This window comes from Notothenia rossii, assembly GCF_949606895.1.
Source record: "Notothenia rossii genome assembly, chromosome: 1".
Classification (NCBI taxonomy): Eukaryota; Metazoa; Chordata; class Actinopteri; order Perciformes; family Nototheniidae; genus Notothenia; species Notothenia rossii.
In genome coordinates, this window is record NC_136912.1 from 85135608 (window position 1) to 85161363 (window position 25756).

Below are 25756 nucleotides of genomic sequence, written 5' to 3' on the forward strand. Positions count from 1 at the left end.
AATACGATGAGTCATGTTAAGAAGCTGGCTGTGCTGAGGGCTACCTGTCGGAGGCTGCGGTCGGCGTTTTCGTTTGCCGGGCTGCCGTCGGAGCCGTTGCTGCTGCCGGACTGCTCCTTCTCGTTTAACAACGCCGTGGCATAGGCCAAGGTGTCCTGCAGAGATGAATACACACAATGACAAGTGACAGGGTGGGTTTGTGTAGGGAGGTCGAGGAACTAGGGGGGATCATATCATGCTGATTAAGTATTTATATATGTGTATGTGTGTGTGTGTGTGTGTGTGTGTGTGTGTGTGTGTGTGTGTGTGTGTGTGTGTGTGTGTGTGTGTGTACCTGTGCAGAGATAGTGCGCTGGAAGGTTTTGTTAGTGGATGTCTCGTTGGAGACGTTGCTCTGTGGAGTCCAGTAATGTTCAGTCATCTGAGGGCAGGAGAAATATGATTTAAAAATGAGCACATGGTATTTATTCACATATGTTAACTCATTTGAAAACATTTTGAATACAAAAGCCATGATTTTAATTTGCTTGAATAGTTAAAAGTATCTCTCTCCCATCGTTTCAGAAGGCTATCTACATTCACTAGTTAGCGCAGAAATGCCTAAAAAAAATACCAAACATATTTCTGAGAGAAGCTTGCCTTTTTCTGCAGCCACTGCACCGCCCAGCTCCAGTGACCAGACAAGTCCTTGAAGTATTCTTTGGCTGGAGCACACCTAGTGGGACATTGAAAATAAGATTTCAATGACATTGACTGAATCATTCAAATGTATCCAAGACTACGCCTCTATACTTCTGGACTTAGATGAACTCACTTCTGGGCTAATGTGACCAGGAACTTCACACACTGGTAGCAGCGTCGGCTGTCCACGTTGTTGCTCTGGTGCATCAACGCTGGGAAGAAAAAGAACTCCGTTAGATTTTTAACAATCAATAAATTCATGTAACACACACAAAATCAGAAGATATTAACAATATGCATGGCAGTTAACTAACAACGTTTAAAAGAACAGTATTATATTGTAGATGTATGACATACTCCATTAATGTCCCAGCTGTGGGTATTAGAGAAACAAACATACCTAAAAGGCCTTTCTCTGACTCAAATGCATACTTGAGTCTCTGGGTTTGCAGAGGGTCTTCCATTACCTGATTTGAAAGATTGAAATGATGTTAGGAAACCTGTTCATTAAAGCAATCAGATTTTACAAATAGGTGGAGGGTTACAGAGTCAACCGGTGAGCGACGTCACTCACCAGTAGCTCCTGCAGCATCTGGAAAACGTTCTTCAGTTCATGAGGGGGGGCAGTCTCCAGCTGGGACTACGAGACACAACATATTCAGAAGGAATTATAATAGAGAATACTAACAACATTTAAGAACATTACAAAATAACAAGAATTTATAAAAAAAAACTGTCAAATAAATCAAAACACAAAATGAAAATAGCAGGAACACATAGTAGGCTATTGGATATGCATTTAAAAAAATTAACAAGAGCTGTTTTAAGCAAACAATTACAACTAATTATGACTTTTTACTTTGAATGAAAACGTTGGATTTTCTCTTTAATATGGTAAAGAAGAGATTCCATACTTATTCAAAGTCTTTGAGGAGACCCTTGACAAGTATTTTCAACACAGGGAAATAGTACATCTTCATTCAAGTGAGTGAAGGTAGTTGGATCTGAGTCTTCCCATTTCAGTGAAATGACATTGGGATCAGTCCTAACATTGTACTTGGGGTCTGGAGGGGAACCAAAGATGCTTATGAACGGGTACAGGTCATTAGTTCTGTTTTGGCATTCTGAGACAGTTTCAAAGATAAGAGCAACATTTGAAGCTTAGCACGTTAAAGTTTACCTTTAGCAGCTGCAGCACACCCAGGGAGAAAGGCTCGTTACAGTACGAAATGTAGGTCACCATCTCGATCAGGAGGGACAGCGGCCCGGACAGCTCCCGCATGGCAAACATCACCTGGAAATATTTTTAAAAGAAAAACATCAACAAGACCTTCTGAGCTTTTTGTCTTCAACCCCCATTTGGGTTTTTGTCATTCTTCTATATCCCTGATTGAGAAGAATGCCTAAACAAGTTTGAAATGTGTACTTTACCTCGAGAAGGTAAGGCTGTCCCTCTGGAGTGAAGAGAGAGGCCTGGATGTCGGCGTTGAGGGGCAGCAGCTGGGTCGAGGACGGGATGCAGCTCACACGCAGCTTAGAGCCTTCTGGAGCTACGCAGGACGACAGGGGAGAGAGGTGAGGATCAGACTGAGAACTGGGTCGTCCACCCTGTGACTATTAAGATTTGATTTAAAATGTCTCACGATGCGTCCGCTGGGGGTCGAGGTCAGAGTGTAGTGTGATGAAGGCCAGCGTGTTGTGGAGGTGAAGAAACTCCCGAGCCTGAGCGGGACTCCAGCGCCGGTTCTGTGAAGAAACGTGGAGACCATTTTGAATAAGTTGCATTCACAGTAGTTAGCAGGGCTGTTGGTAATGACTGTCATTTTGTATACATTTGTTCTTGCTTCAGTTGTACCTGATTGTTCTGCCTGTTGGGTCCCAGCAGGAAGATGAGCATCCGGCGGTAAGCTGAGTGTTTCAACAACAGCTGACAAGGACCGCATCCCTGAGAGAGAACAGAAAGATAAAGCACAATGTCATTTAACTCAATGTGTCCGCACTGATAAAGAGTGCAGAGAAGTCTACTGATTTGTTGATGGTTTCTTACCCTCTGAGCGAAGTTACTGAAGAGACCAAAGTACTGAGCGCAGTTCTTCACATTCTCAGGAACGTCTTTGTCCAATAAGGAGAGCAGAGTGTCCATTAAGTTGTCCGCTCCCGGGTCTCCAAAGTGAAGTGAGCACTCCAGAGTCTTCTCAAGGATGGAGGCGAACACCACCCTCACCTCCCTCACACTGCACTCCAACAGACAGACCCTGAGGGGAAGATATAACAATACATCATCAGTGTTCACTAGCATATTTGTATATTTATTTTTAAATCAGCTAATTTTACACTGTTGCAAATATTTGGCTACACTTATACTAGTATTATTATAATATAAGGCAATCTATAGTCCATTGGTGGAAGTGTAGGATTGTTTGCTGACTTTGCTTGTTCCCAGAATCTTAATTTATTGAAAAAAGATAAATGTAATTGTTCCCAAAAAAACACGTGTTTTTATTTAATGAAACACGATGCTGTAATCCATATGTTGGGGCGTTTAGGGGGCCGGAGGTACGGCTGTCCAAATGTTCGATGTGCAAAATCTAATAATGTATGAGGGCAAGACAACGCCTTTGAAAACACACACCTTCCTCTGGGGCCAAATGTTCACATCACATAATGCCAAGGAACACCCACTGTCAGCGCAAATGCAATACAAGCTTTAAAAGACACTCTCAGGTGGTGTGTGTATTTGAACATACTATAGAGATTTAATGGACTGTTATATATGAAGTAAGTATGTTCTCGCTGCAGCAGCATTATGAGGGTGGAATAATGTGACCAAGGTCAGAGAGTTCAATGAGCATTGATTGGAGTGAGGGAGCAGCACTGTGAGCTGCCAAGTCTGTGGTATCGTATTTCACAAGGACAGCTACAAACTGCTGCAGTGATTAAACGCCCACACGCATCTAAGCTTTACGTCGGGGCAACTGTCACTGCACTGTCTCTTAAGTTGCCGAGCTCAAATCTCGTCAGTTATACTTTTTTATTGTGATTCTAAAAAGCTACAAATTCAAAGAATTATAATGGGGTCGTAATTTGCAGTTTTACAGTGAATTCAATATAAAGTTGGAGGTTTTCGGGGTGGGTGAATAACGCATATGGTAGATTTGAAACTGCAAATTGAACTTTTAAAATAACTTGAACATATAAAGTGTTATGAAGCCAAATTGTATTGATTAATTCCACTAAACTTTTTATCTGACAAAATATTATGCTTCAATTCATTTAAAAAAAAAATTCAGTGCACAAAGGAAGCCAGGGATGTTTAGCAGTTAAATAAATTTAAAAAAAGTTTTTAAAAAAAACAATGACTTCATAAAACATGAAAAAGACACATTTCCCCAAAAACTCGAACGAATGCCTCTAATGTAAAAAAACAAACATTTGGTACAGTCCTAGTATTCAACGTGTGTGTGTGTGTGTGTGTGTGTGTGTGTGTGTGTGTGTGTGTGTGTGTGTGTGTGTGTGTGTGTGTGTGTGCGTGTGTGTGTGTGTGTGTGTCAACAAGCACCGACCTGGTGATCTCTCGTCCCTCCGGCCCCACCAGGTACTGCGCCATCCACTGACAGGCTTCGCTGCTCTTAGTCAGCAACACCTCCACTGTGGCCATCCACTCCTCTGTGTCCACGCTGCAGGACACACATATTCAATCAAGGGGTTACATTGCTGCGTATGGCAGATGTTCATGACTGCGGTGAGGCTGCATGTGGGTACATACCGGAGTTTCTTTTTGGTGTGCAGGTAGGTGTGAAAGAGGAAGTGAACCGCCAGCTGAAGACTCTCTTTGGCCATGGGCTGGTAGTCCGCATGCTTCAGCTTCGTCTGTAACACACACACAAACATGTAAGACACTGATTGCTGCAACTTATTTTTGACTAAACTAAACAGTTGTATAGTTTAGTTATACTGCAAATAAATGATGATTTTCAATTTCCTTGGTATCAGACCACACACTGTGAGTGGAGACTTGTTAAGAAGAAGGGACCACCCCTTCTTAACAAGTCTCCACTCACAGTGTGTGGTCAATTAAAATTAAGTATTTATGGTGGACGAAAAAAACCAAAAGAAACATACTATTCATGGTCTTAAAATCTAACAATGTAAACACTTCGGTCAGTAAGACGGTAAAAAAAGTGACAGATATGTGGTATGAGAAAGAAGATGTATGAGTTGCATTTACTTCAAGAAGAACTGCAAAAGGAGAAAACGTAAGATAATACTAATGACTGAAATGCTTGCTGTATAGATCAAGCTCTCCCTGTTAGGCTCTACTTTGCAAGTGTACACAGAAAGAAAATGAAACCCAAACAGTCGAAGCACATGACAAACACAAACGGTACATACTGCGTTGACGGAGGCCAGGGAGAGCGTGAAGTTGAAGTAGTCGCTGTTGTAGACGTCCCTGTTCTTCATGAACTTAAGATTCTCATCTCTCACCATCTGCATAAACAAACAGAGATTTTCAGTTTCCTCTCCAGCTAATGCTCCACCTATTTCTAACAGAACAAATGTTAAAGGTCACCTATCATGCTATTTTTAGGCAATAGCATAGGTGTCAGATATATAAAAAAAACATGTCTATGAAGTGTTTTGCTCAAAATACCAAACAGATCACCCATTCTAGCCATGCCTCATATCCCTCTATTTCACTTCCTGTTTCAAAAGTGCTGATTTGGGGTATAAAGCTTGTATAAAAAAAATTGATCAAAATAAAAAAGGAGGGGGTTGAGCCGATGCGGGACCCGGCAGCTACTGTCTAAACTAAATACTGCCATGATGAAACGCCATATCATGGATTATCAAGGATTATTTCTGAAACAGTATGGAGCTCAAAGGCTTTCTCTCTTGCCGGTTATACCACAAGGTGAGTTCCTTTGTATTTCCTGCTTCTTCACACACATGCTCTCCAGTACAGGTGAGCTCTGAGTGTTAGCGATGCTAATGTAAACATGCACCGACCATATTACGTCCAAAACAGTCGGGCATTGTTTCTGATAGCAACGTTTCTGATAGGGCCGTGGGTCCACATTTCAGATATGATGTCATATCGGACGCAAATCTGGATCAGCTCCGTTGTAGCCCCGTTTTTTGAGATTTGGGTACGGAGGTAAAGAGAGAGGGTTTTGTTTTCTGACGCTGTGTGAGTTCCCCGACACACCGGGAAACACACATTTATGTATAAAAGACATCAAAAAGTGCATTTTGCATGATAGGTCCCCTTTAAGGCCTCTTATATCTTGACGCCTTTACCTGATAAATGCTGGCGGGCATCTTCTCTACAAACAGTCCCTTTTTCTCTCCCTTGCGGACCAGGCGGGTGAGGATGGTGAGGCGGTCGTTGTTGGCCCTGGGGGGTCGAGGAGAGGACTGTGGAGAAACATCAGGGGAGGACGGGGCAGAACTGGAAAATAAAGAGAAACAGGCTGGTTAGTACGAGGCTGTGCACTGGTGACATTTTCTGGGAATGATCCTAATGCTGATTCTAAATATCGTAATTAATATATAAATGTTTTTCTATTCTAAAATGAGTAAAGTATTACGTGTGAGGTTCACTCACAGTGTAAGGTCCTCAGCCTCTTGCCTCATGATGCTGACTCTGCTTTTCTTGGGCAGGACGGGCGAGTTCTGGTCGCTGATCTTCTGATAGAACAACATGTAGGCGTTCCAGTATCTCCTCCGCACATCAGGGTATGGGTTAGCTGCAACACACACATAAAAACATCAAGGTGACTTGTGTGCCTCATGAGTTTAACAAATACATCATTTAGTGTCATCAGAACACATTTTAAAGCCATTCAAATCAAAGTAATAATATGTCTTGAACATGTATACATGGGAGGTTAAGGTTAAGTGCTTTAGATGTCAGATGTTACTTACATTGGTCGTACACTTTGGGACGGTACTCTCCCCCAAAGCACTCATACTCCAAAGTTTCGTCATTCATATCGAACTCCTCCACCACGTTGTCGTTGAACTTGTACCAACGTCCACGAGCGCTGCCACTAAGAAATAAGGACACATGAAGAGGATTTGAAATGTAGCATATGATATACCTGGTCAACATATTGCAGGACCATTGTGTGATGTCCAGGTTCAGCCTCAACACACACAGATCTCTTGTCACTTGTTTATTAGACTGATGGAGCTGCCTGGGAAATAAGATTTTCATTGCAAACTACTACGCTGTAACTGTTGCACATATAACAACAAAACCTTTCAACTTGAATTGGAATCTACTGACATCAATGATAACATAATTTGAAAGGAGCTCTACAACAAGTCTCAATGACTACATATTTGGAAAGACATCAGCGTCCTTATTACAAACTCTCTTTGTCGTAGTATTGAGCGGGGATAGGAACAAACGGGAGAGCGAGAGCAGGGCTGCCAGATATTAGCTCCTGCGGTCCATTTATGTTCCAACGCTCCAGTGAGTAATCCTGCCTTCCAGAGCCAGACATCTGGAGATGCTTACCAACTAAACCAGAACTGCCCACACAAAGTCTGATCCTGCATTCATGTGCTCTAAGGAGGTCCCCTAAAATGGGCCTGGAAAACTGATGCAACAGACTAATGAGCTCAGCTAATCACTGGTTAGGTGAATCTAAAGTAGGAATAGGAGCTGGAAAATACAAACAGGGAACTTTGCAGCCTGTAACTCTGACAAGCAAATCATACAATACATGCGTTTGATTTTCAGAATATTTAGATTATTAATGTATAATATGAGCCAATTAAATGAGGGAGGAGTAAAGGAACCTCTGACTCCACTCGGGAAAAGCAATGGAACTCAATCCCATCTACAATCAGAGACCAGACTACATTTAGATTTAAATCCCAATTCAAAACCTGGTTAGTGAGGAGTCACAACACTGACACAATTGTGCACCTTACAACCCACTGTCTGTCTACACTGCCTGTGTTTTAGCATTTTGTTTTGATTTATTGTTATGTTTTTTTATTAAGATTTCCAGTACTGCATGTTGCATGTTTTTATTTGATTGTATTTACTTGTTTAAAATGAAATGTGTCTTTAGGTTGACTTACAAAATATGCCCAGGGACTACAGTGTTTCCCACAGAATTTGATTCTATTTGTGGGGGCACAGCACCCCCCGGCAAGAAAAGCCAAAGGCCCCTTAACCCATTCGGGTGGTCCATGCATCCACCCCCCCCTCAAATAAGATAATACATGCGAGTTCATGGCTACTGTAGACAACGATCTTGTTGCTCTGTGTTGCGTTGTTAATGAGTGTAACACACCAGAGTTGAGGATCTGTGGGGTTTATTCTCCCAAAAATATCATTTACAATTTACTTCAGGCATTTAGCAGACGCCTTATTCCAAAGCGACTTACAATGGTCAATTACAGGGACATTCTCCCTGGAGTAACCGAGGGCTAAGTGCCTTGCTCAAGGGCACACTAGTAGTGGTGTTCCAGGCAGGATTTGAACTCGCAACCTTCCGATCATCGGCCCACTTCACTATCCATTAGACTACCAACCAAAAAAAAAAATCAAAAAAAAAATCAAAAACAATTTTTTTTATTTTTTTTATCAGATCCATGTGTGGCGGGCGATATTTAATTGTGGCGGCCCGCCACAAATAAATCAATGTATGGGAAACACTGGACTACAGATGAAAAATACCCTCTTGGCTAACTCTGGCACATTTACAGAACAGTAGATTAATGTGCACTGTCCCTGTTAAATAAATGAATAAATAAATAAAAATACAGTGTCTCTTACCGTCTATCTTTAATGAAGGAGTAATAGTGACCGGCATGTGCCTGACCGCTGTGGACTACAACTCCCACGAGTTCGTAGTTCTCAGAAATCGTGACTTTCTTTCGGGGTGACCCTCCTGAGGTCCCGTCGCCTCGACTCTCGCTGGCCTCTCCGCTGCAGTCCTGACGAGCCATCCCAGAGACGGTGTACGGCTCCATGTTCAACACCCAGGGGAACTGTGCACCAATAACACAGGATTGTATACATTATTTCTGGGATTTGAGTTGATTTAAGCACAGCACAGTATCTTAGTGACGTGAGATTGGAGGCTTCATACCCTGATCTGCTCATCGTATTTGATGGAGCGTCCACTCTCCCAGTCGAAGCCGAAGCGCATGAGGTGGATGCAGAGAACGCTGGGCAGGGATTTGATACATGTCCTCTTCACTGTGGTTCTCTGTGCGGATGAACAAATGCAAACATTGTAGGTAGGCACGATATCAGTCAGGTTGAACACAATTATATGTAGAGAGCACTACACACACACCTTCTCTTTGCATTTCTCACAGTAGTAGGCGTTGCTGCCCTCCAGCACCTCTCCTCTGACAAACTGGTCCAAAGAGATCTCTAAGCTTTGACAAGACGTCACTCCGAGGTTCAAAGCCATGAATGTTTCTTCACGCTCGTATCTGCAGAGGAAAATATCAAAAAGGTCAAACCTCACCTGTGTGTGTCTCAAAATAAAAAACGTTTTGCATTTTGATGAACAAATATTCTTGCTCACCGATGAGGACAGTCTTTACAAATCTTTTGGTCAGAGAAGATTCCTTGAAATGTGTTTTTGAAGATCTGTTCCCGACCCATTTTCTGGTGGATAGGAGACTCATTGTTAATAACACAATCATAACTAATTAGGAACCTAGCTATTGTTTTTTCATTCGCTGTAATGGGCATGGGTTTTACCTTGAGATGTTCGTCAAGCTGATCCACCAGGCTAGTGAAGAACTCGTAAGCATCCTGCTGCTCTCGTACATACAACTCCTTGTTCCACATCTTGAAGATCTGAAAAAGGCAAAACCCATTTGCAGTTAGATGATAGTCAATGCTTTTGTGATTTATTATACTCTTATTGCTGAGAGGGGCGTATACGAGGCATAGTCAATGGTAAACCTTCGGGCCGGAGGTTAGTTGTCCCAAAGAGTAGAACGAAGCGGTATAAAAACTGTTTTATCCCAGCAGCTATTGCACACATTAACACATCATAGGAGCGTCACACAGGTGCCTATTTGTATTTATTTATTTAATAATGAATTTTGAATCTCCATGTTTGTACGAGTGTTTTCCTTCTTAAAAATGTTTTGAAATATTTTGAGATTTGGTTGAGCAGGGTATACTTGTACTTTTTAATAGTCCTTTTATTAGAGATGAGTCTGTTGTTTGTGTTTGTTTTTAGAGTGTGTCAGGATGGATCCCTTGTCTATAAATAACAAATAAATAACCTGAACCTGAACACGGCTCAGTTCTCAATAAGATAAACCCACTTATAGCTGGATACAGATAATGGTAAATGTTTCTTCCCCATGTAAATAGATTTCGACTTTGCACCTTTATGACAATTCCCACATATGTGCAGCTACACTTGAGGTTGACAGTACAATCTGAAGTGTCTCTTACCTTCCAGAAGTTCTCGGGTATGTAGTACTGCAGTTTGCTCTCCATCAAGTGGCCGAACAAAGACTGGACCTGGTAGAAGACGCTCTCCTCCGGCTGATCCGTGTCTTCCTCGATGGACAGGAAAGCCTTTAAACCCAGAAAACATATTCAGTATTATTAGATCCAGTGTGTGGAAGTCAAAGAGCAGAATACAGAGGGGTAAAGCGCACATGTGTACCTCTGCTAGACCCGGCTGCATGTAGAGCTGCTGAAACACAGCGTTCATGTAACATGTGGCGCCGCCGTTCTTCAACCCAACGAACCCGGACACTGAGCGGCTCTCTACAGGAGGGAGGTACTGAGAGAGAGAGAGAGAGAGAGAGAGAGAGAGAGAGAGAGAGGCACAAGGAGTTTAATTCATCTCTTATCGAAAAGTATCAATGTAATAAATATTAGTCAAACTGGTGTGTTACATCAAACTCCTTGCAGAGGGAAGGATCAGACTGGTGGTGCATGGTCATGAGCTCTTTGACGATCAGGCGGAGGTTTGAGAGCGAGCTGTCTGCGAGCATCACCAGAACCTCGTAGGCCGCCAGTCTGCTGCTGGCCGTGCTGCACCTGAACGCACCACACACATGACAAAAAGGTTCATTTTCTCAGTGTTTTTTCCATTGCTCCAAAAGATGAATACAATTATTTATGTGCATACTTTGGGTGGAAGTCGTGGCTGGGGGCCGGGGAGGGGGTGGGGTTTGAACTGTTGATGATGATGCGCGAGGCTCGAAACAGGAAGTCATCCAACAACTGCTGAATCAGAGATTGACCTAAAGAAAAGAGTCAAATGACATATTACTGTTCTCAATTTCATAATCTTCCAGAAAGTGTTCAACGGGTTCTGATATTTATCGGTGCTCACCGAGATGCTCCTTATCGTTGCCGCAGAGGGAGAGCAGGGTCTTGATGAGACGGAGGTGTCCTGCCAGGAGGATGTTGTCCGCCTCGCTGGTCTCCATCTCAGAGCTCCAACTAGGCTCAAAGTTGTCCAGCCAAGAGATCTCGTCCTCCAGCATGGTGGCTGCGCTCACTTTTAACACCTCCATCTCTGAGGCTGAAGGAGGCAGAGAGGGACAGAGGAAGGAAGGCAGAGAGATTGTATGATACACTGATCTTTAGTCGTTTAAACAGGAGGCTATAACCTCTCTATTCGATCGATAAAAGTGATCGAAAAGGAAATTGAAAGGCTTACTGGTTAGGTCATCCAGAAGCTGACATCTTAGGTCAAAGTACTCAGTGCATTGAGACAGCAACCTAAGAAGAAAAGCAAAGTCAACATAAGACCTCTGCTGAAGATTCGGGGAGTTATGTTTTGAGTGTTTCTTGCTTGGTTACCTCTGGTTGACGCCTCTCATAATAGATGTAGGACTCCATAACGGCAGCTGAGCAGTGAGGACGACTGAGATCAGGAACAGGTTGGGCTTCTGGACTTCGGCGAAGGCTGAGGTGTCGGTCTGGCTCAGAGTGTAGAGCTGATCACAAGCTACCCGGCGGATCTGATAGAGAAAGGAAAAGAGAGCACAAGTGTAAACACACACTGCAGTGTTACGGATATATTTATTCTTTGCTGGCTATTTAAGGAAAGGAGGGCGTTGTTTACCTCTCCACTGGGAGATCCCAGCAAAACATCAATAATGAAATCATTGACTGAGGGAAGGTTGTAAAAAGAACCTGAAAAGAGAAAAAAACAACAGAGGATTTAGTGATATTGTAGAAGTTTGGCAAAAACAGCAACCTCTTAAACTACAGTACTATTCCACTGGACTTACGGCAATGTAAAGCTCTTGTTGTGTATTCAAGTTTCTAAATGAGACTTACATAGCTGCTGACAGCGTAACTGCAGACAGGTGACCAGCAGGGACAGAGCCTCGCGGGCGATGATGGTGTCTTTAACTGAGACACACTGCTGTCTCACACATATCCCAGCATGCAACGCTGTTGGCGGGGTCTCCCCTTCACTGCTGGAGCTGCAGTTACTTCCTGCAAACAGACAAAGAAAAGAAAGAAAGAGATTTATTATCTCTAGCTTTTGTTTGTGACTTAACGGGAATGCTTGTTGTGCAGGAAAAATTACAAAACCTAATGACTTTAAACATCTAGTTGACACCACAACAATTCATCATCTTATATGATTAAGCAAATTTGAGATAATAACAAGAGCTACACGGTTATAGGGTTCCTTTATCCCACAACACAGGATTGAAAAACAAAATGAGTCGTAGTCCCTTTATGCTTCAAAAGAAAAAAAAAAAATACAAAAAAGGACATCCAATCATATTGAAATGGTGCTTTCTGTCACCTGTACTGCTGACTCTGGTGCGGACTCCCTGCGGCAGAAGGGAGCTGTGGGTCTCTCTGATTGGCTGCGGGCTGCCGACCAGGTCCAATCGGCCGGCTGCAGCTGCCCAGGTCAGACGCATGAAACAGGCCACAGTGGAAGTGAAGTCACCCACCTCCATGGTCTGCAAAAGAGAACATTAAATATGTTAACAAGGTCAATCTGGGTGCTTAATGAATGCTGTGTTTGTCATGGTAACAAGCGTGCTTCACCTGAATAGCTACACGAGCGGCCGGTACGATCTCCTCCACTCTGATGGAGGAGCGCTCAGAGAGCGACATCTGTCGGTAAGAAGACTTCTCTGGAGTTCCACAGAGAGACAGCTGTCGCCCGGCCCGTCCAGCGTTACGAAACGGACGAGATGACAGCGACTCGCCATCTCTGATGACATCATCATCCAGCGCTGCAGGCATGCTCTGCCCAACCAGAAGAAACCTGCAAACAAAGACAGATAAGTAGAAAGTCTGAGTCAGTCTGTGGCCATGAACTCAGATAATGAGACTAACAACAGAGGTGAGTTTGGTAGATCTGCTCTTCACTATCAGAGCAAGAAGCTCATTATCAAGTTATACGAGCTGCTGTAGCTCCACTGGTTAGAGATTCTAGGAGAAATCATGACTATAATCAAACCCACCATGCAGGAACTCATTCTCAATGTTCTGATATCTTGTGGATAGTAAAGTAGTACAGTAAAGTATTCATTTTCTCTACAGATATGAATATTTATTTTCTGCCCAGGGACAAGAGATGAAAGTAAGCTCTAAGCTAACTCTGGTAAGATCAGAGCTATGCACTTTCTGTCTTGAATCAAAACATATAGCCCAGTGTGTGTGTGAGGCATTTTATACCTGGCCAACTGAAGACAGATTGAGTAGACTCCTTGTCTGGTCTCATAGTCCACCTCCGATGGGATGGAATCTCTCTGCATAACATTCACCACCAGACTGCAGAGGAAACACAGAGAAGTGTTACATGAAAGCTTACGCTAGGTGGCAAATGTGGATCAGTATGTGACGCCGTTTGACGTGTCAAACTCCACACATACACAACACTTTTCATTAACAGCTCTGTTGTGCTCCGTTACCTGAGGCCTCCTGCTTTAAGGAAGTTCTCACAGAAGGACTTGCTGCTGGTTTTGGCCATCTCATCATCAGAGGTGGGCATGAGCTTTGAACTCAACACCTGAGACGGAGAGAGAGAGGAGAGGGAGGGAAACACATGTTAAGCTACTAAACTTGTGTGTGTGATGTGTTGAAAAAGGAAGCTTATATGGCATGATGTTGTGTGAGCACGTACCTCCAAGTTGTACAGCACTCTGAAGGTGGACATGCCCGGGGCAGAAGACCTGAAGAGAGACTCTAAGATGGATGCAGCACTCGGCGCTTGGTGCTGCTGCTTGGAGGACATCGACGGAGAGCGAGAGCCTGTGCCCTGGAACAGTGTCTTCTATATCAAGCGGACATAAAAGGGAGTTAGGCAAATCACTCAATGACAGATGATGGAGAAGGAAAGAATGTGTAAAGCAGAGACATGAGGAAAGATGGATATAGATTGATTAAAACACAGGAAAAAGCAAAATAAGAATGTAAAAAGTGAACTGAGAGCTTGAACGTTAAGCCATGGTAGTTACCACACGACCTGAGCGCGTCACAGTCTGATGTACCTGGTGGCTCCAGACGCTGGACTCTTTGGGAACAAAGTTATCGAGAGCATCCTGCACTTCTGGGTCTGTTGGAATCAGCAGCAGCAGCTTCCTCACACGAAGAGTGATCCTGGAGATTAGAAACACACTGACTGATTAATATTCAGTCGGTGTCTGTCTTGTTGTCAACAAGGTGTATGTTAATGAACCACTCTCACCTGGTTTCATCTAGATTAGCCAGCTGGTAAAGCATCTCAAAAACATTACACACTAAAGCCATCACCACACCGGGCAGGGACTTCTCCTGGAGACAGAAAAACATGTGTGTCAAAAGCAAGAAAACCGGATTGTTTCAACAGTTGTGTCGGTGCACGGTCACGTCGGATGTGGTACCTGCTCCAAGGCGTAGGCAGAGTTGAAGACTGCGGAGCTGGAGCTGCTGGAGGCCGAGGCCGAGGACTCGGAGCTGCCAGAGGGGGTGCCGGTGCCCGAGCTCTTCACAGTGAGGCTCTGCTCGTCATTGAAACCCAGCTGGGACAGCAGCTTCTGGTCCCGGTTCATGGTCATCTAAAACATGGAGGAGGAGCAGTGAAGGGACGGAGTGAGAGGAAAAACGGGGACTGAGGTTGTTCAAAGCTGTGTTTCCCCTGCCACACTGTAGATGCAGCGGAACAACACTACACTTGAATGAAGGAATGAAAGATACAATTGTGTTTTTAATAACAAAGAGACACAGAGTCCCCTGTCACAAACAGACTGGTTGAGACTTACCACACTGTCGTTAGCAAAGATCTGGACATTATCCACCGGACAGCTCAAGTGCTCGGATATCTTCCATCGGATACTTCCTATTGTCTCATTGCTGTGCGTCTGCAGGACACACACACAGGATTATTTCTCTACACGACAAAAGGTGAACTATAGGGCATTAGGAAATATGGCTGTAGCAAATAGTTCAAACACAGCATTAGAAATTCTAATTAAAAAAAAAAAAAAAATCAACATTTGTATGCTCTGCAGCGTTTCCCCGTCCAGCTGCAGATAAAGATTATGCTAGACTAATATTATTAGCATAATGCTATTTGTAGAATTAAATTCCAGTGGTGTCTGCGTGGGATTGTTTTCCGACAAAAACATATCCATTAACTCCAGCGTTTGTGTTTTAATCCATACCTTCTGGCATTCAACCTTTTCAAATAAATGTTCTGAGTTAAATCTCCCACTTGTTGCACTGAAAGGGAGGCAAGCGCCAGTATTAAGAAGGCAGTCTAGCAGCAATCTAACAGTACCTTACATTACATTTGTTTAACTTCACATGTATTTATGTTAGAGATGCCAGCGATTATTCGATTTTTCGAATATTCGTTACAGTCTCCATAATCGAAAATTATTTTTAAAAATCGATTTTATTTATATATATATTTGTATTATTATTTATGTTTTTCTTTTTTTTTCTGGCTTAGTTTCAACCCAAATATAGACTAATGCTAATAATAGTATTAATACTTGTAAATGGCCATTGGTCACACCACCAGTTTGTTTTACTGTAAACTTGGAGGAAGCCAGCAGCGCAGACTGCCTGCTACACACCGACCCCGCTCCCCCTCTCCGTCACACGTGCGATTGATTTATTGGCGATATACAGAACAGTGAGAACAACACAACTAAAGATGAACAAAGCGGTACGTTCAAAGAAGAGTTCCTCGTGGAACTACTTCGAACTGACAAGTGCAAATTAAGTTTAAAAAAAAGTTCTCTCTCGCGGGATGTAGGATGATGATGTTAAAGCAACAGATGAGACATTTGAAGCTTTGTTCAGACACTACAAACAACATTTTGATTATAAAGATAAACAAAAGCCATTCAGTAGAGCCCTACTAGACAAAGTTGTACAATACCTCTAAGGTGAAAGTGTCTTTGGTTGACTCGTAGGTGATGTGAAGAGCGACAGGGTGTCCATTGAACGAAGCCCCGTGAGGTAGAATAGTGCGAGGAACTGAGTACAAATCCTACAGAAACAAACACACACAATAACTCTATGTCCTTGCTTCTCATATATAACAAACATATTTATTGTCAACATAATAGACCCTTTAATAATGAAACCCTTAAAGCAAATAAGATGCCTACCTCTATAGTGATGACGTAGCGTTCAGCCAGTAGCAGCAGTCTTTCGATTATCACCAGCTTAGTGGATCTACAGATTAATATAAACATAATCGTTTCAACAAAACTGAAAAATAAAATGTTCTAGTAGCCCAGGATCATTTCACTCTGTAACGAATAGGAGCAATCGTACACAAACATGGTTAAAAAAGGTTTTAAGTGACTATGCTCTTACCCAAACCCCCCTCTGTACCTGGATGGTGATTGTACAGATGTGGCCACAGTCGGCATGGCAGTGGCCGTCAGCATCTTGGTCGCCCTGGTAACAGCATGTGTCAAAGTAGGCCCTCCGAGGGCCGAGCTTGCTGCCTGGGAGGGAAACAGAAATGAGCTTTCAGGTGTTGATTACTGTGAAAGGGCACAATCACTCCGCACAGTAATCAACAGTTCCTGCCTCTTACCTCCAGTCGCTTGTAACAATCAGCAATGAACTTCTTGTGCAAAGACACGGAATCCTGTGAGGAAGGAAAAGTTCATATTAAATGTGCTTTAAGGTTTCAAAAAGGTAGACAAACCAAATGATAAGTGTGTTAACACTGGAATTCTGTAGTTCAGTATTTGTTCTTTTCAAGCTTCACTACATACCACAAAATACTCCTATGCATCAGGAGCTTAATGATGTCCAATAATGGCTAACACAAGATGTGCAGCGTCTTAAAATACACTGTTATTCTCAAATGAGGTGACGCACATGAGAGGAGGATACGACAAGAGTGAGTGAGCCTCAGGAGTATATACGCTCGCACATATACTGACCTTCTTCATTTTGGGATTGAGGTTGGTGTAGCTATATGTGATAATTAGCTGGATTGCTTCATTGGCTATTTCTTCATCAGGGGTTTCCATGGCGATGCGCCAGATAAAATCCATCCCTGCCAGGTCAAGACGCTCCACACACTGAAATCAGAACACATGTGTTATACCTCTATACATATGGTCAGTGCATATCAGCGCTCACTGAGAAGGAAAATAGTCTTGCATGAAAAAACTAAATGTGAGGGAGGACTGACCAGCTGAGTTCCCTGGCGTTTGAGGCGATGGTCACACAGATTCACGTTCTCAAAGAAGGTCTTGAACAGATTGAAACCTGGGAAATACAGAAAACAGGTTAAATGCTGCATCACACACTTATTCATGAACTATTCCAGAAAGGCTGTAATGCTGTTGTCAGTGCATCTCTTGCAGAGCGGCTCACCGTTCATGGTGATCTCATAGGGCTCCAGCTTTAGGATCTTCTCCTTGAAGAGCTGCTGCTGAACATCACTCTCGAGGTCATGCTGTCCTTTGGTGAACCACTCGAAACACATCTGCACACATCGAAACATTATGTTCAAGGTTACACTTTATTTCACATTTCAGTTGAAATGCAAACATATACACCTAACCATGAAAAGACAACATTTCACACTGGGACAGAACTGGGTGCTCAAGGTCAGTGCAATAAAGACCATTTTTTTTAACAAGACTTGACTTCTGTACACAGTGCCTTCCCTGACATTGGCTTTGCTTGGAAGATTTTTGTACAAAATGTACAGCAAACACTCAAAACAGCAAGATGAACAAAAAAAACCTGCATTATCATGTTCCAAAAGTCTTTATTATCAACTAAATTGAATGTACATTTCTGCATCCGTCTTGAATACTGTTCTAAAATAAAGCAGAGAACGGAGCAAACATCAAATATTTGCAATGCCTTTGTTCCTCCAGAGCATTCATCTAGGGAAAACTGGTTTTTAATCAAAGACACAACCAGGGACAAGTATTTCATTTGCATAACTGTGTTCATACCTCACGGTCGAGTTCACAGACATCTGGCCCCGACACCAGGCACTCCCAGAGCTCCTTGGCCCGGTTCCACACCAGGTAGAGGCTGGCCTCCTGGAGGAAGAAGGCCAGGAAGCGCAGGTGGCTGTCCAGATACTAAACACATAGATTCAGAGAGAAGCATGTCACCCTGAGGCTCAAACTGTCAACCTACACTGTGCTGCTCCAGTATGATTACTTCCTGTTCCAAACCAACCAACTCAGATCAAATTATACCTCAAATGACATTACTCATATCACTTTCAAATTATGGATTGAAATGGTTTGCTATACAGCTCCATAGAATAGCATCAATGTAATTACACTGGATATCACATTTAAAACAATTTGGATATAGCACTGGCTACTAAATTCCAATTCACAAAAAAACGAGAGTATACCTCCTGGTAGGTGTACCGCCCGTCCACCAGAGTGGAGCCTGAGAGGCCGCTATTTCCCGCCGCGGTCACAGCCAGCCGATGGCAGCACACAAGGGATCCTGTGATCAGTTTCACAATCTCAAAGTTCTTCTTCAAGTCTTGAATGATGCTCTGTTGGGAGGCAGGGGAACGTTAGCATCTACTATACCATCTTTCCAAGATGTATTTGTTTAAAGTCTAAAAGCTGTATTCATAAAGTTGAAACTCAAATTATAAATACATTCGAATGTTGAGCAGCATTTTTTTTTTTTTTTCTTTTTTTTTTTTATTGTGTTTGTGTGTCTGTTGCAGGTAAAGATTAGGCGACACTAATATTATTAGTATTATCTTTGTAGAATTTAATTTGAGTGCAAAAGATCCTTTTGAACTTGTGTGATCCAAACATTTCTAATAACTTCACATTGTTATAAGGTCGGAAAGTTGAAATGTTTAAAAAGATTGATGTATTTGTTTCTAAAATTCACAGCATAAAATAAATAAAATATAAATAGTTTGCACTCCTGCTTGCTTCACACAAAAGAAGGCATTCAGAGGTATCAACAGTGCTGTAAAGCAGCAATCTAAAGGAACCTTCAATTACATTCATATAACCACAACATTTCATTTTAGGGTGACGACGTCATCAAATGTGAGTTTAAAAAGAAGCTTTGAATTGAAAAACAATGTCTGTTTGCACGTTTCTGTGTTACCTTGTCCTGTTTCTGATAGGTCTGCTTGATGAAAGATCGAGTGATCTCGTGCAGCTGACGGAGAGCAGGAACAACCCACACTGCCTGAGGAGCGCTCGGCTGAGACGCCTGACACACACACACACACACACACACACACACACACACACACACACACACACACACACACACACACACACACACACACACACACACACACACACACACACACACACACACACACACACACACACACACACACACACACACACACACACACACACACACACACACACACACACACACACACACACACACACACACACACACACACACACACACACACACACACACACACACACACAAGATAATGATATCCCGGCAGCAGAGTGAGCACACAAACATGTGCAAATCAGATGTTATAAGGGGATTGCTTTGTCATCACAGACCCACTGTTTGTGTAGTTGTGTAAACCAGGAGGAACAGAACCAGAGCCAGAGAGGTAAAACATTGGACGAGACTTTGCCTGTTTGAATATGCTTATGTTTAAATGTGTTCCCTTACACCCCTTTTAAAGGCCAAATTAAATATCAAACATGTTCTGTTTTTATGTATCCAAGGCTCTGATTAGATTCCTCTTTGCATGAGTAAATGTGCGGGGCACTTCCACCAAAGCTGACCATTCATCCAGAAGCTAAATCACTTTTTAAAACCAGCCAGCTCGCCCCAGGACAAGATCAACACCACAGTGTAGTCATTAGTCAGTGCCAAGGCCCTCTCGGTGAGGCAAGCAGAAGATTAACACACACCTGGTTACACTACCTGCTGTTAGAAACAAGTGTGGGATTATCAACCTGTGACCAATGAAACCCCTTTGTGGTCAAGCCCTCCTCCACGATTGGTTTGCAGGCGTGAAGCAGCGAGATTTTAAAACAGATTTTTCAGTGGAATTATGAATTATAGGAGCTTCTTCTCTTACTTTGGCCAACGAGTTAGCTTTCTTCTTGCTCCAAGTGCCGGTAAGAAATAAGCTTTGAGTGTCGCTGCCTTTACAGTCGTCCTGAATGTGTGTCTGGAAACATACATTTTATTTAAGGTGCACTGAACAAAAGTTAACTAGTCCCTTTCCAGTATTTAAATAAAAAAATACACATTAATTCATATAAAAATTACTTAATAATTTCAATATCCAAAAAATTAATCTAGTCTATTTGGTAACAATCTAGATTAAGTTTGGCTATTTATCATTAATAAGTCATTTATAAACATTTTATAAATCATTTATAACATATGTACTTGTAATTACCTATGAGGATATTTTGATTAGAATGTCAAGATATTCAGTGTTTATTCATGTTAGTTTACATCAACAATTATACCATCACCTCTAAAACATAGTTTACATTATAACTGTGTTTTATTACATGGTCATTTATGAACTGTTCCTACACCAGCCTCCACTCCCCAGTGCCCAGAGAAGGAGTTTGAAAAATACATGAATCAACCGTTCTGCTAAATGCTAATAAAATGGTGTAGAACATGCTACCATGTATGTTATGTAGTGCTTATAAACATTAAATGGGAAGGTTTAAGGTAATTGATGGTGACTGTTCAATAATAACTTTAATCAATAAAGTGAAAGTGCTCTTTTAAAGAACTGATTTTCATCACAATATATGACGTGAAAGATTGGAAATAAGTGTAATCAAGTGACATCCACCACCTTGTTACATTGTGTCTCTGCATGGTCAGAAAGAGAGGAAATAAGAAATTAATCTCGATAATGGAATATTTTAGATTTTCTTTTTTTAAACTTATGATAGACTATTGTTGTCAGCCAGAGTTGGCTTTTCTCCGTTATTCACTGCAGCTCCAGGGACACTTGGGCAAACTTAGATAAAAAACAAACTCAAGTAAAAAGGTCATGAACTAACAGCGGCATGCTAACTTTAGAACAAAAGTGTCACAAGAAGCAGAAAAAGGTTGGGCCCCCCCACGCAGTCGTTTCCTTTTAACATGTCGAGCTGCATTTTTTAACTGCACGAGGAACAGTGATTTCCTATCTGTACGAAAGTATTCTAAACAACCACTATGTTTACTATTTAAGAGCTTCTCATATAACGACCTTGTGAAACACTAAACGGCAACAAACACTCGCCCACACATCTACAGAGACAATGCTAGGCATCTGTAGCACGTCTGTCTCACCTTTTTAATGTCCTCAATACATTTAATGATGTAATTGCGTTTCACGGTCTCCTTGACAGCGTAGGCGTCGCTCAGGATCCCCAGGTGCTCCTCCAACGCCTGCTGAACGAGACTGGTAGGCAGGCTGGGGAGGTGAGCCAACTCCCACAGCACCTCCAGCACCTAAACACACACACTCCAGACTTTAACAATGAACTCTAACATACTGTGGATTTCCATATCCAGAATGACAGATATACCAACCCACCTTCCCTGTTGTGGTTTCAGAGCGAGCCTCTCTGCCGATCCTCCCGATCAGACTGAGCAGCTTCTGCCTCACACGGTCACTCTCAACCTCCCAGCTCTGAAACACATGCAAACAGATTATTAACACTAAACACAGACGAACAAACAACTCTTCATTGAGCCAAGTTACTCACAGAATGTCACAGAGACGGCACTGACCTTCTGTATGAGGGCGAAGAGGTGGGTGAGTTGATCAAAGCTGAACTTCACAGCAGCAGCGGCGATGATTGTATGAATGTTTTCTATCACTGTTGATGACTGGCCCGCCTGAGACGATCACACCATAATCAACAGATGCATCAAAAGCAGGACATTTGTTATTTTATCTTGGAAAATATGTGCTAACAATTGATATAAATACATACAGTATCAATTATGTTTTTAATATACATCATTATGCAAACAGTTCAGTTTTAAAGTGTACATATTGCACAAGGAAAACATGTTCACACCATGCTTAATGAAAAGAATAAATAACACACACAAGACAGTGTTATTACTGGTGTGTGTGTGTGTGTGTGTGTGTGTGTGTGTGTGTGTGTGTGTGTGTGTGTGTGTGTGTGTGTGTGTGTGTGTGTGTGTGTGTGTGTGTGTTCTGGTGCTGACCTGGATTTTCCAGATCTTGGAGAGTTCGTCCAGGGACAGTTTACTCCCCAGCAGCTCAATGATTCCCTTTATTCTCTCACAGTACTGAGCCTGGTCGATGTTACCTGGTGCATAAAGATATTTAATGACCACTGTGAGTACTGTCAAACAAAGGCCAAAAGCCTAATTGTTATGATGCCTGTCTTGCTTTTAAGTGGTTGCAAAGTTCAATGCGGTTTAAATGTGTTGCAAAGCACTTTGTGACACACTTAAATTGGATGATCTCATGGAGGGAAGGGATGGATATTCTTACCCTCCAGCGCTATTGATAGGACTGAGTTCTCCACCAGCCAGTCCAACAGTTTATCTGTGTCAATGGCATTTTTCACCGTCTTAGACACTGTACTCTCCTCTATCAACTTTGTCACCTGATATGAAAAAAAACAGAGTGCAATTTCAGTTAATAAAACTGATCCAAGTTCAGATTTGAGAGATGGCTTCCTCTAGGAGCTGACCTCTTTGAGGGAGTTCATCTTGGTAGAGAAGTGGGGGGTTTTGAGCATGCGCAGCAGCGTGTCCAGACGCAGGTCGTCCACCACAGTAACCAGCTCCCTCTGGAAGCGCATACACAGCAGCTTGATGGCCGACAGCAGATCTGGGATGCTCACCAGACGCTAAGGAACACATGAGGAACCAAGTATAACTAGGGAGGAAACAACTTTTTCCGTCCTGATACCTTTTCTCTGTAGATTGAAATGATATCAATCAAAAGAGGGGGACTTCAGAAGCACTACCTTGTCTTTTAGGTCCTTTTCCTCCAGGTTCTGCACGTAGGTGATCATCTTATGGATGACTGGATCCAGCATGGGCTAGGAAAAACAATATGAAATGTTGATGGCCAGTGCAGCAGCAAAACAGTAAGAGCATATAGCACATTATACACATTTAAATAAGTAAGAGGGACATATAAATAAACACAACAACAAGGTTACACAGAATAGAAATAAGCAGCATGTGAATAAGGAGCAAGGAGAAAGATGAGAGCAGCAGTTGAACTAATTGAAAAGAATATTAAATTAAGATCTTCAAATAGTAGTAGCATTGTGTGTGTGTGTGTGTGAGTGTGAGTGTGAGTGTGAGTGTGAGTGTGTGTGTGTGTCTCACCTGGACGAGGCTGGAGTTTAGGTATTCTGCACCGACTCCCAGAGGCTGGACCAGAGCCGACACACACTGTGTAATCAGAGGGAAGGAGAACAACTCAACATGACACAAACTAAAAAGGAAGCCAGTGATCCTTACCAGCTGAGTGTGACTAACTATGATAAGAATCTTTCATTCCAACTCAATTTTCTTTTTGTAGGAGTGTCGACATAATTGTTCCTGCATAGCTGTGAGTGGGATGCATTTATGGGTGTCACATTCAATGGCTTATCATGAAGACATACAGTGTATCACTCATCTCAAATGGAAGTGTTAAGGCATAAGGTCACATTAAACTGATACTGTGTGTTCACCAGTGCATGTGAGTGAGAGTAAACAGATGTGTTGAGTTTCTAATACCAGAGGCCAGCTGTCAGTTGTCATTCATTGCTAAATCACGGGAGCTTAATGAATGGTTCCCGTTTCTTTTTTTTCTGGCAATCATCCATTTCTGCTTCTGAGCTCCCCTTCATCCGCTATTCACTCAGTGAACCCCCCTCCCCCTCCTGCACTTGACTTCCTGCTCAAAGAAGACAAATGAATGACTCAGCCCTGGGAGACAGTATAGGAGTGGAGCACTCCCATTATCTTTTCTCCTTTCACTTTCACTGCGTCCCTCCTTTTCCTCGGGGTATGTTAGGTATCTGACAGCTTACACACTCTACTGAGCTCCCACTGCTACTGGAGAGTAGTCTTTGCCTTTTTAATATGCTAATGGTTTGAGCGAATGTGTTTGCGCGTGTGAATGTGTGCGTCTGAATCAATGGCTTTGCACTGCGGTGGTTCCGGCCAGGTTCCCAGAAGGAAGCATCAGTACAAGGATGCCTCAGAACACATAACACAACAGAGGGTTTTGACCACACACAGGGGGGGGGGGATGAGAGGGTGTGTTTGTGTGTAAGTGAGTATTGGTGGGAAGGGGAAAGAGAGAGACATTCAGTGCACTGCAGCTGAGAGCAGTGGTGGTAAACATGGTGACCTTTCGCCTGCAAACGCTGTCTCATAGTCTGTCTACCATCCCCAGGGTAGCAACTATCTCGTTACTCTTAAAATATGTTAGTCCATTTGTCAGGAAGGGGAAAAGATCAAAGTAAGGATGGTTGCTCTTACCGCAATCTCAATTTCGTCTATGTTGAGCTTAGTCTGGATGGCAGTGAATCCTCCCAACTCTCCGAACTTGAAAATAAAAGAGAGGAAGGAAATGTATGAGGCAAAACTGATGCAATAATAGGATATGTATATGGAAAGCATTTCTGGAAGCGCGTTACTCACTCGATTCACCAAATCAACCAGCCAACCATGAGGCTCCTGAAACAGATACGTTTGTTTTCAGTGGATTTACTCAGCAATGACACTGCAAATTATTGTGACACACAAACACATTTTTCTGACAGCTGTTGTTTGTCAGTCACACATATTCTGTTGAGCTCCTGTGGCTCAGTTACACAACACGGGGGATGAAGAACTTGTTGGTCCGCCCCTGAATGACTATGAACACTAAACAAAGGCTAATAAAGGAGTGTGTATATTAATACTAGACAGCTTTATGTACTTGCAAGTGCATCTGGATTAATCGGTACATATACACTAATAGGACTCAAGGGTACAGGAAGAATCTGGACACACAAGTTGCCTCTTACTTTCTGATAGCTGTTACTAGGAGACACAGCAAACATGTTGGCCTCTTCTCCAAAAACTTCAGCCCAGCTCCTCTGACAGACCTTCATCCGGTTCTTAAAATGGTACTCATTATCAGGGTTGAAGGCCTGGACACAGCAACAAAGAAACAGGATATACATATATTACATATCAACTACTCAATGTCGCATGTCTGGTTTGAAAAAGGCAACGGACAGAAGCAGTTCCTGTTAGAAGTAGGGCTGCTCAGTTAATCGATTATGAAAACAACATAATCGAAATAAAAAGATTATTTTTTTTTTTAATACTTTTTTTTTATTGGTTTTTCAGTTGATTTATACTTAAAGTTCAGGGTAATCAACTCTTCAAAATATACTGTTCATATTTTTTTTTCAATAAATGGATGTTTTCAAAGTAAATGGATAATCGTTTTTAACAATCGTGATATCAATTATTGACCCAAATAAATGGAGATTATGATTTTTGCCATAATTGAGCAGCCCTAGTTAGAAGTGGTTCAATACCTTTGACAAACTGACAAGATTTAGATGAATCTACAATTATAAAGTAGGATAGCTTCAATTCACTGAGAAAGCACATTAAAGACATTTCCTTAATTGA

General features: G+C 42.3%; 1 protein-coding gene across 9 annotated transcripts in view; it reads right to left on the reverse strand.

Annotated features, from left to right (window-relative positions):
* usp24 (ubiquitin specific peptidase 24) overlaps positions 1–25756 on the reverse strand; it is a 34118-nt gene that overhangs the window by 3990 nt on the left and 4372 nt on the right. The window contains exons 5-66 of one of the 9 annotated variants that reach the window (XM_079668164.1): positions 25138–25263; positions 24770–24805; positions 24608–24673; positions 23462–23527; positions 23092–23166; positions 22813–22971; positions 22611–22725; positions 22319–22422; positions 21872–21979; positions 21675–21770; positions 21428–21589; positions 20199–20291; positions 19241–19348; positions 18513–18662; positions 18097–18228; positions 17504–17615; positions 17319–17395; positions 17065–17205; positions 16710–16763; positions 16484–16617; positions 16273–16339; positions 16041–16151; positions 14914–15012; positions 14536–14709; positions 14361–14446; positions 14131–14272; positions 13797–13946; positions 13585–13682; positions 13349–13444; positions 12713–12935; positions 12462–12624; positions 11981–12142; positions 11763–11833; positions 11498–11658; positions 11355–11416; positions 11025–11216; positions 10818–10932; positions 10582–10726; positions 10347–10466; positions 10130–10255; positions 9419–9517; positions 9240–9322; positions 9003–9144; positions 8793–8912; positions 8477–8691; positions 6607–6731; positions 6311–6428; positions 5980–6130; positions 5074–5169; positions 4448–4551; positions 4245–4358; positions 2729–2936; positions 2537–2626; positions 2325–2427; positions 2113–2231; positions 1862–1975; positions 1256–1321; positions 1082–1148; positions 815–893; positions 640–715; positions 335–421; positions 45–155 (exon numbers count right to left, since the gene is read on the reverse strand). In XM_079668164.1, the coding sequence (XP_079524290.1) occupies positions 45–155; positions 335–421; positions 640–715; positions 815–893; positions 1082–1148; positions 1256–1321; positions 1862–1975; positions 2113–2231; positions 2325–2427; positions 2537–2626; positions 2729–2936; positions 4245–4358; positions 4448–4551; positions 5074–5169; positions 5980–6130; positions 6311–6428; positions 6607–6731; positions 8477–8691; positions 8793–8912; positions 9003–9144; positions 9240–9322; positions 9419–9517; positions 10130–10255; positions 10347–10466; positions 10582–10726; positions 10818–10932; positions 11025–11216; positions 11355–11416; positions 11498–11658; positions 11763–11833; positions 11981–12142; positions 12462–12624; positions 12713–12935; positions 13349–13444; positions 13585–13682; positions 13797–13946; positions 14131–14272; positions 14361–14446; positions 14536–14709; positions 14914–15012; positions 16041–16151; positions 16273–16339; positions 16484–16617; positions 16710–16763; positions 17065–17205; positions 17319–17395; positions 17504–17615; positions 18097–18228; positions 18513–18662; positions 19241–19348; positions 20199–20291; positions 21428–21589; positions 21675–21770; positions 21872–21979; positions 22319–22422; positions 22611–22725; positions 22813–22971; positions 23092–23166; positions 23462–23527; positions 24608–24673; positions 24770–24805; positions 25138–25263 (7164 nt within the window). Of the gene's footprint in view, positions 1–44; positions 156–334; positions 422–639; positions 716–814; positions 894–1081; positions 1149–1255; positions 1322–1861; positions 1976–2112; positions 2232–2324; positions 2428–2536; positions 2627–2728; positions 2937–4244; positions 4359–4447; positions 4552–5073; positions 5170–5979; positions 6131–6286; positions 6429–6606; positions 6732–8476; positions 8692–8792; positions 8913–9002; positions 9145–9239; positions 9323–9418; positions 9518–10129; positions 10256–10346; positions 10467–10581; positions 10727–10817; positions 10933–11024; positions 11217–11354; positions 11417–11497; positions 11659–11762; positions 11834–11980; positions 12143–12461; positions 12625–12712; positions 12936–13348; positions 13445–13584; positions 13683–13796; positions 13947–14130; positions 14273–14360; positions 14447–14535; positions 14710–14913; positions 15013–16040; positions 16152–16272; positions 16340–16483; positions 16618–16709; positions 16764–17064; positions 17206–17318; positions 17396–17503; positions 17616–18096; positions 18229–18512; positions 18663–19240; positions 19349–20198; positions 20292–21427; positions 21590–21674; positions 21771–21871; positions 21980–22318; positions 22423–22610; positions 22726–22812; positions 22972–23091; positions 23167–23461; positions 23528–24607; positions 24674–24769; positions 24806–25137; positions 25264–25756 lie in introns of all 9 variants that reach the window. The other 8 variants (XM_079668166.1, XM_079668163.1, XM_079668165.1 and 5 more) reach the window with 8 other exon arrangements.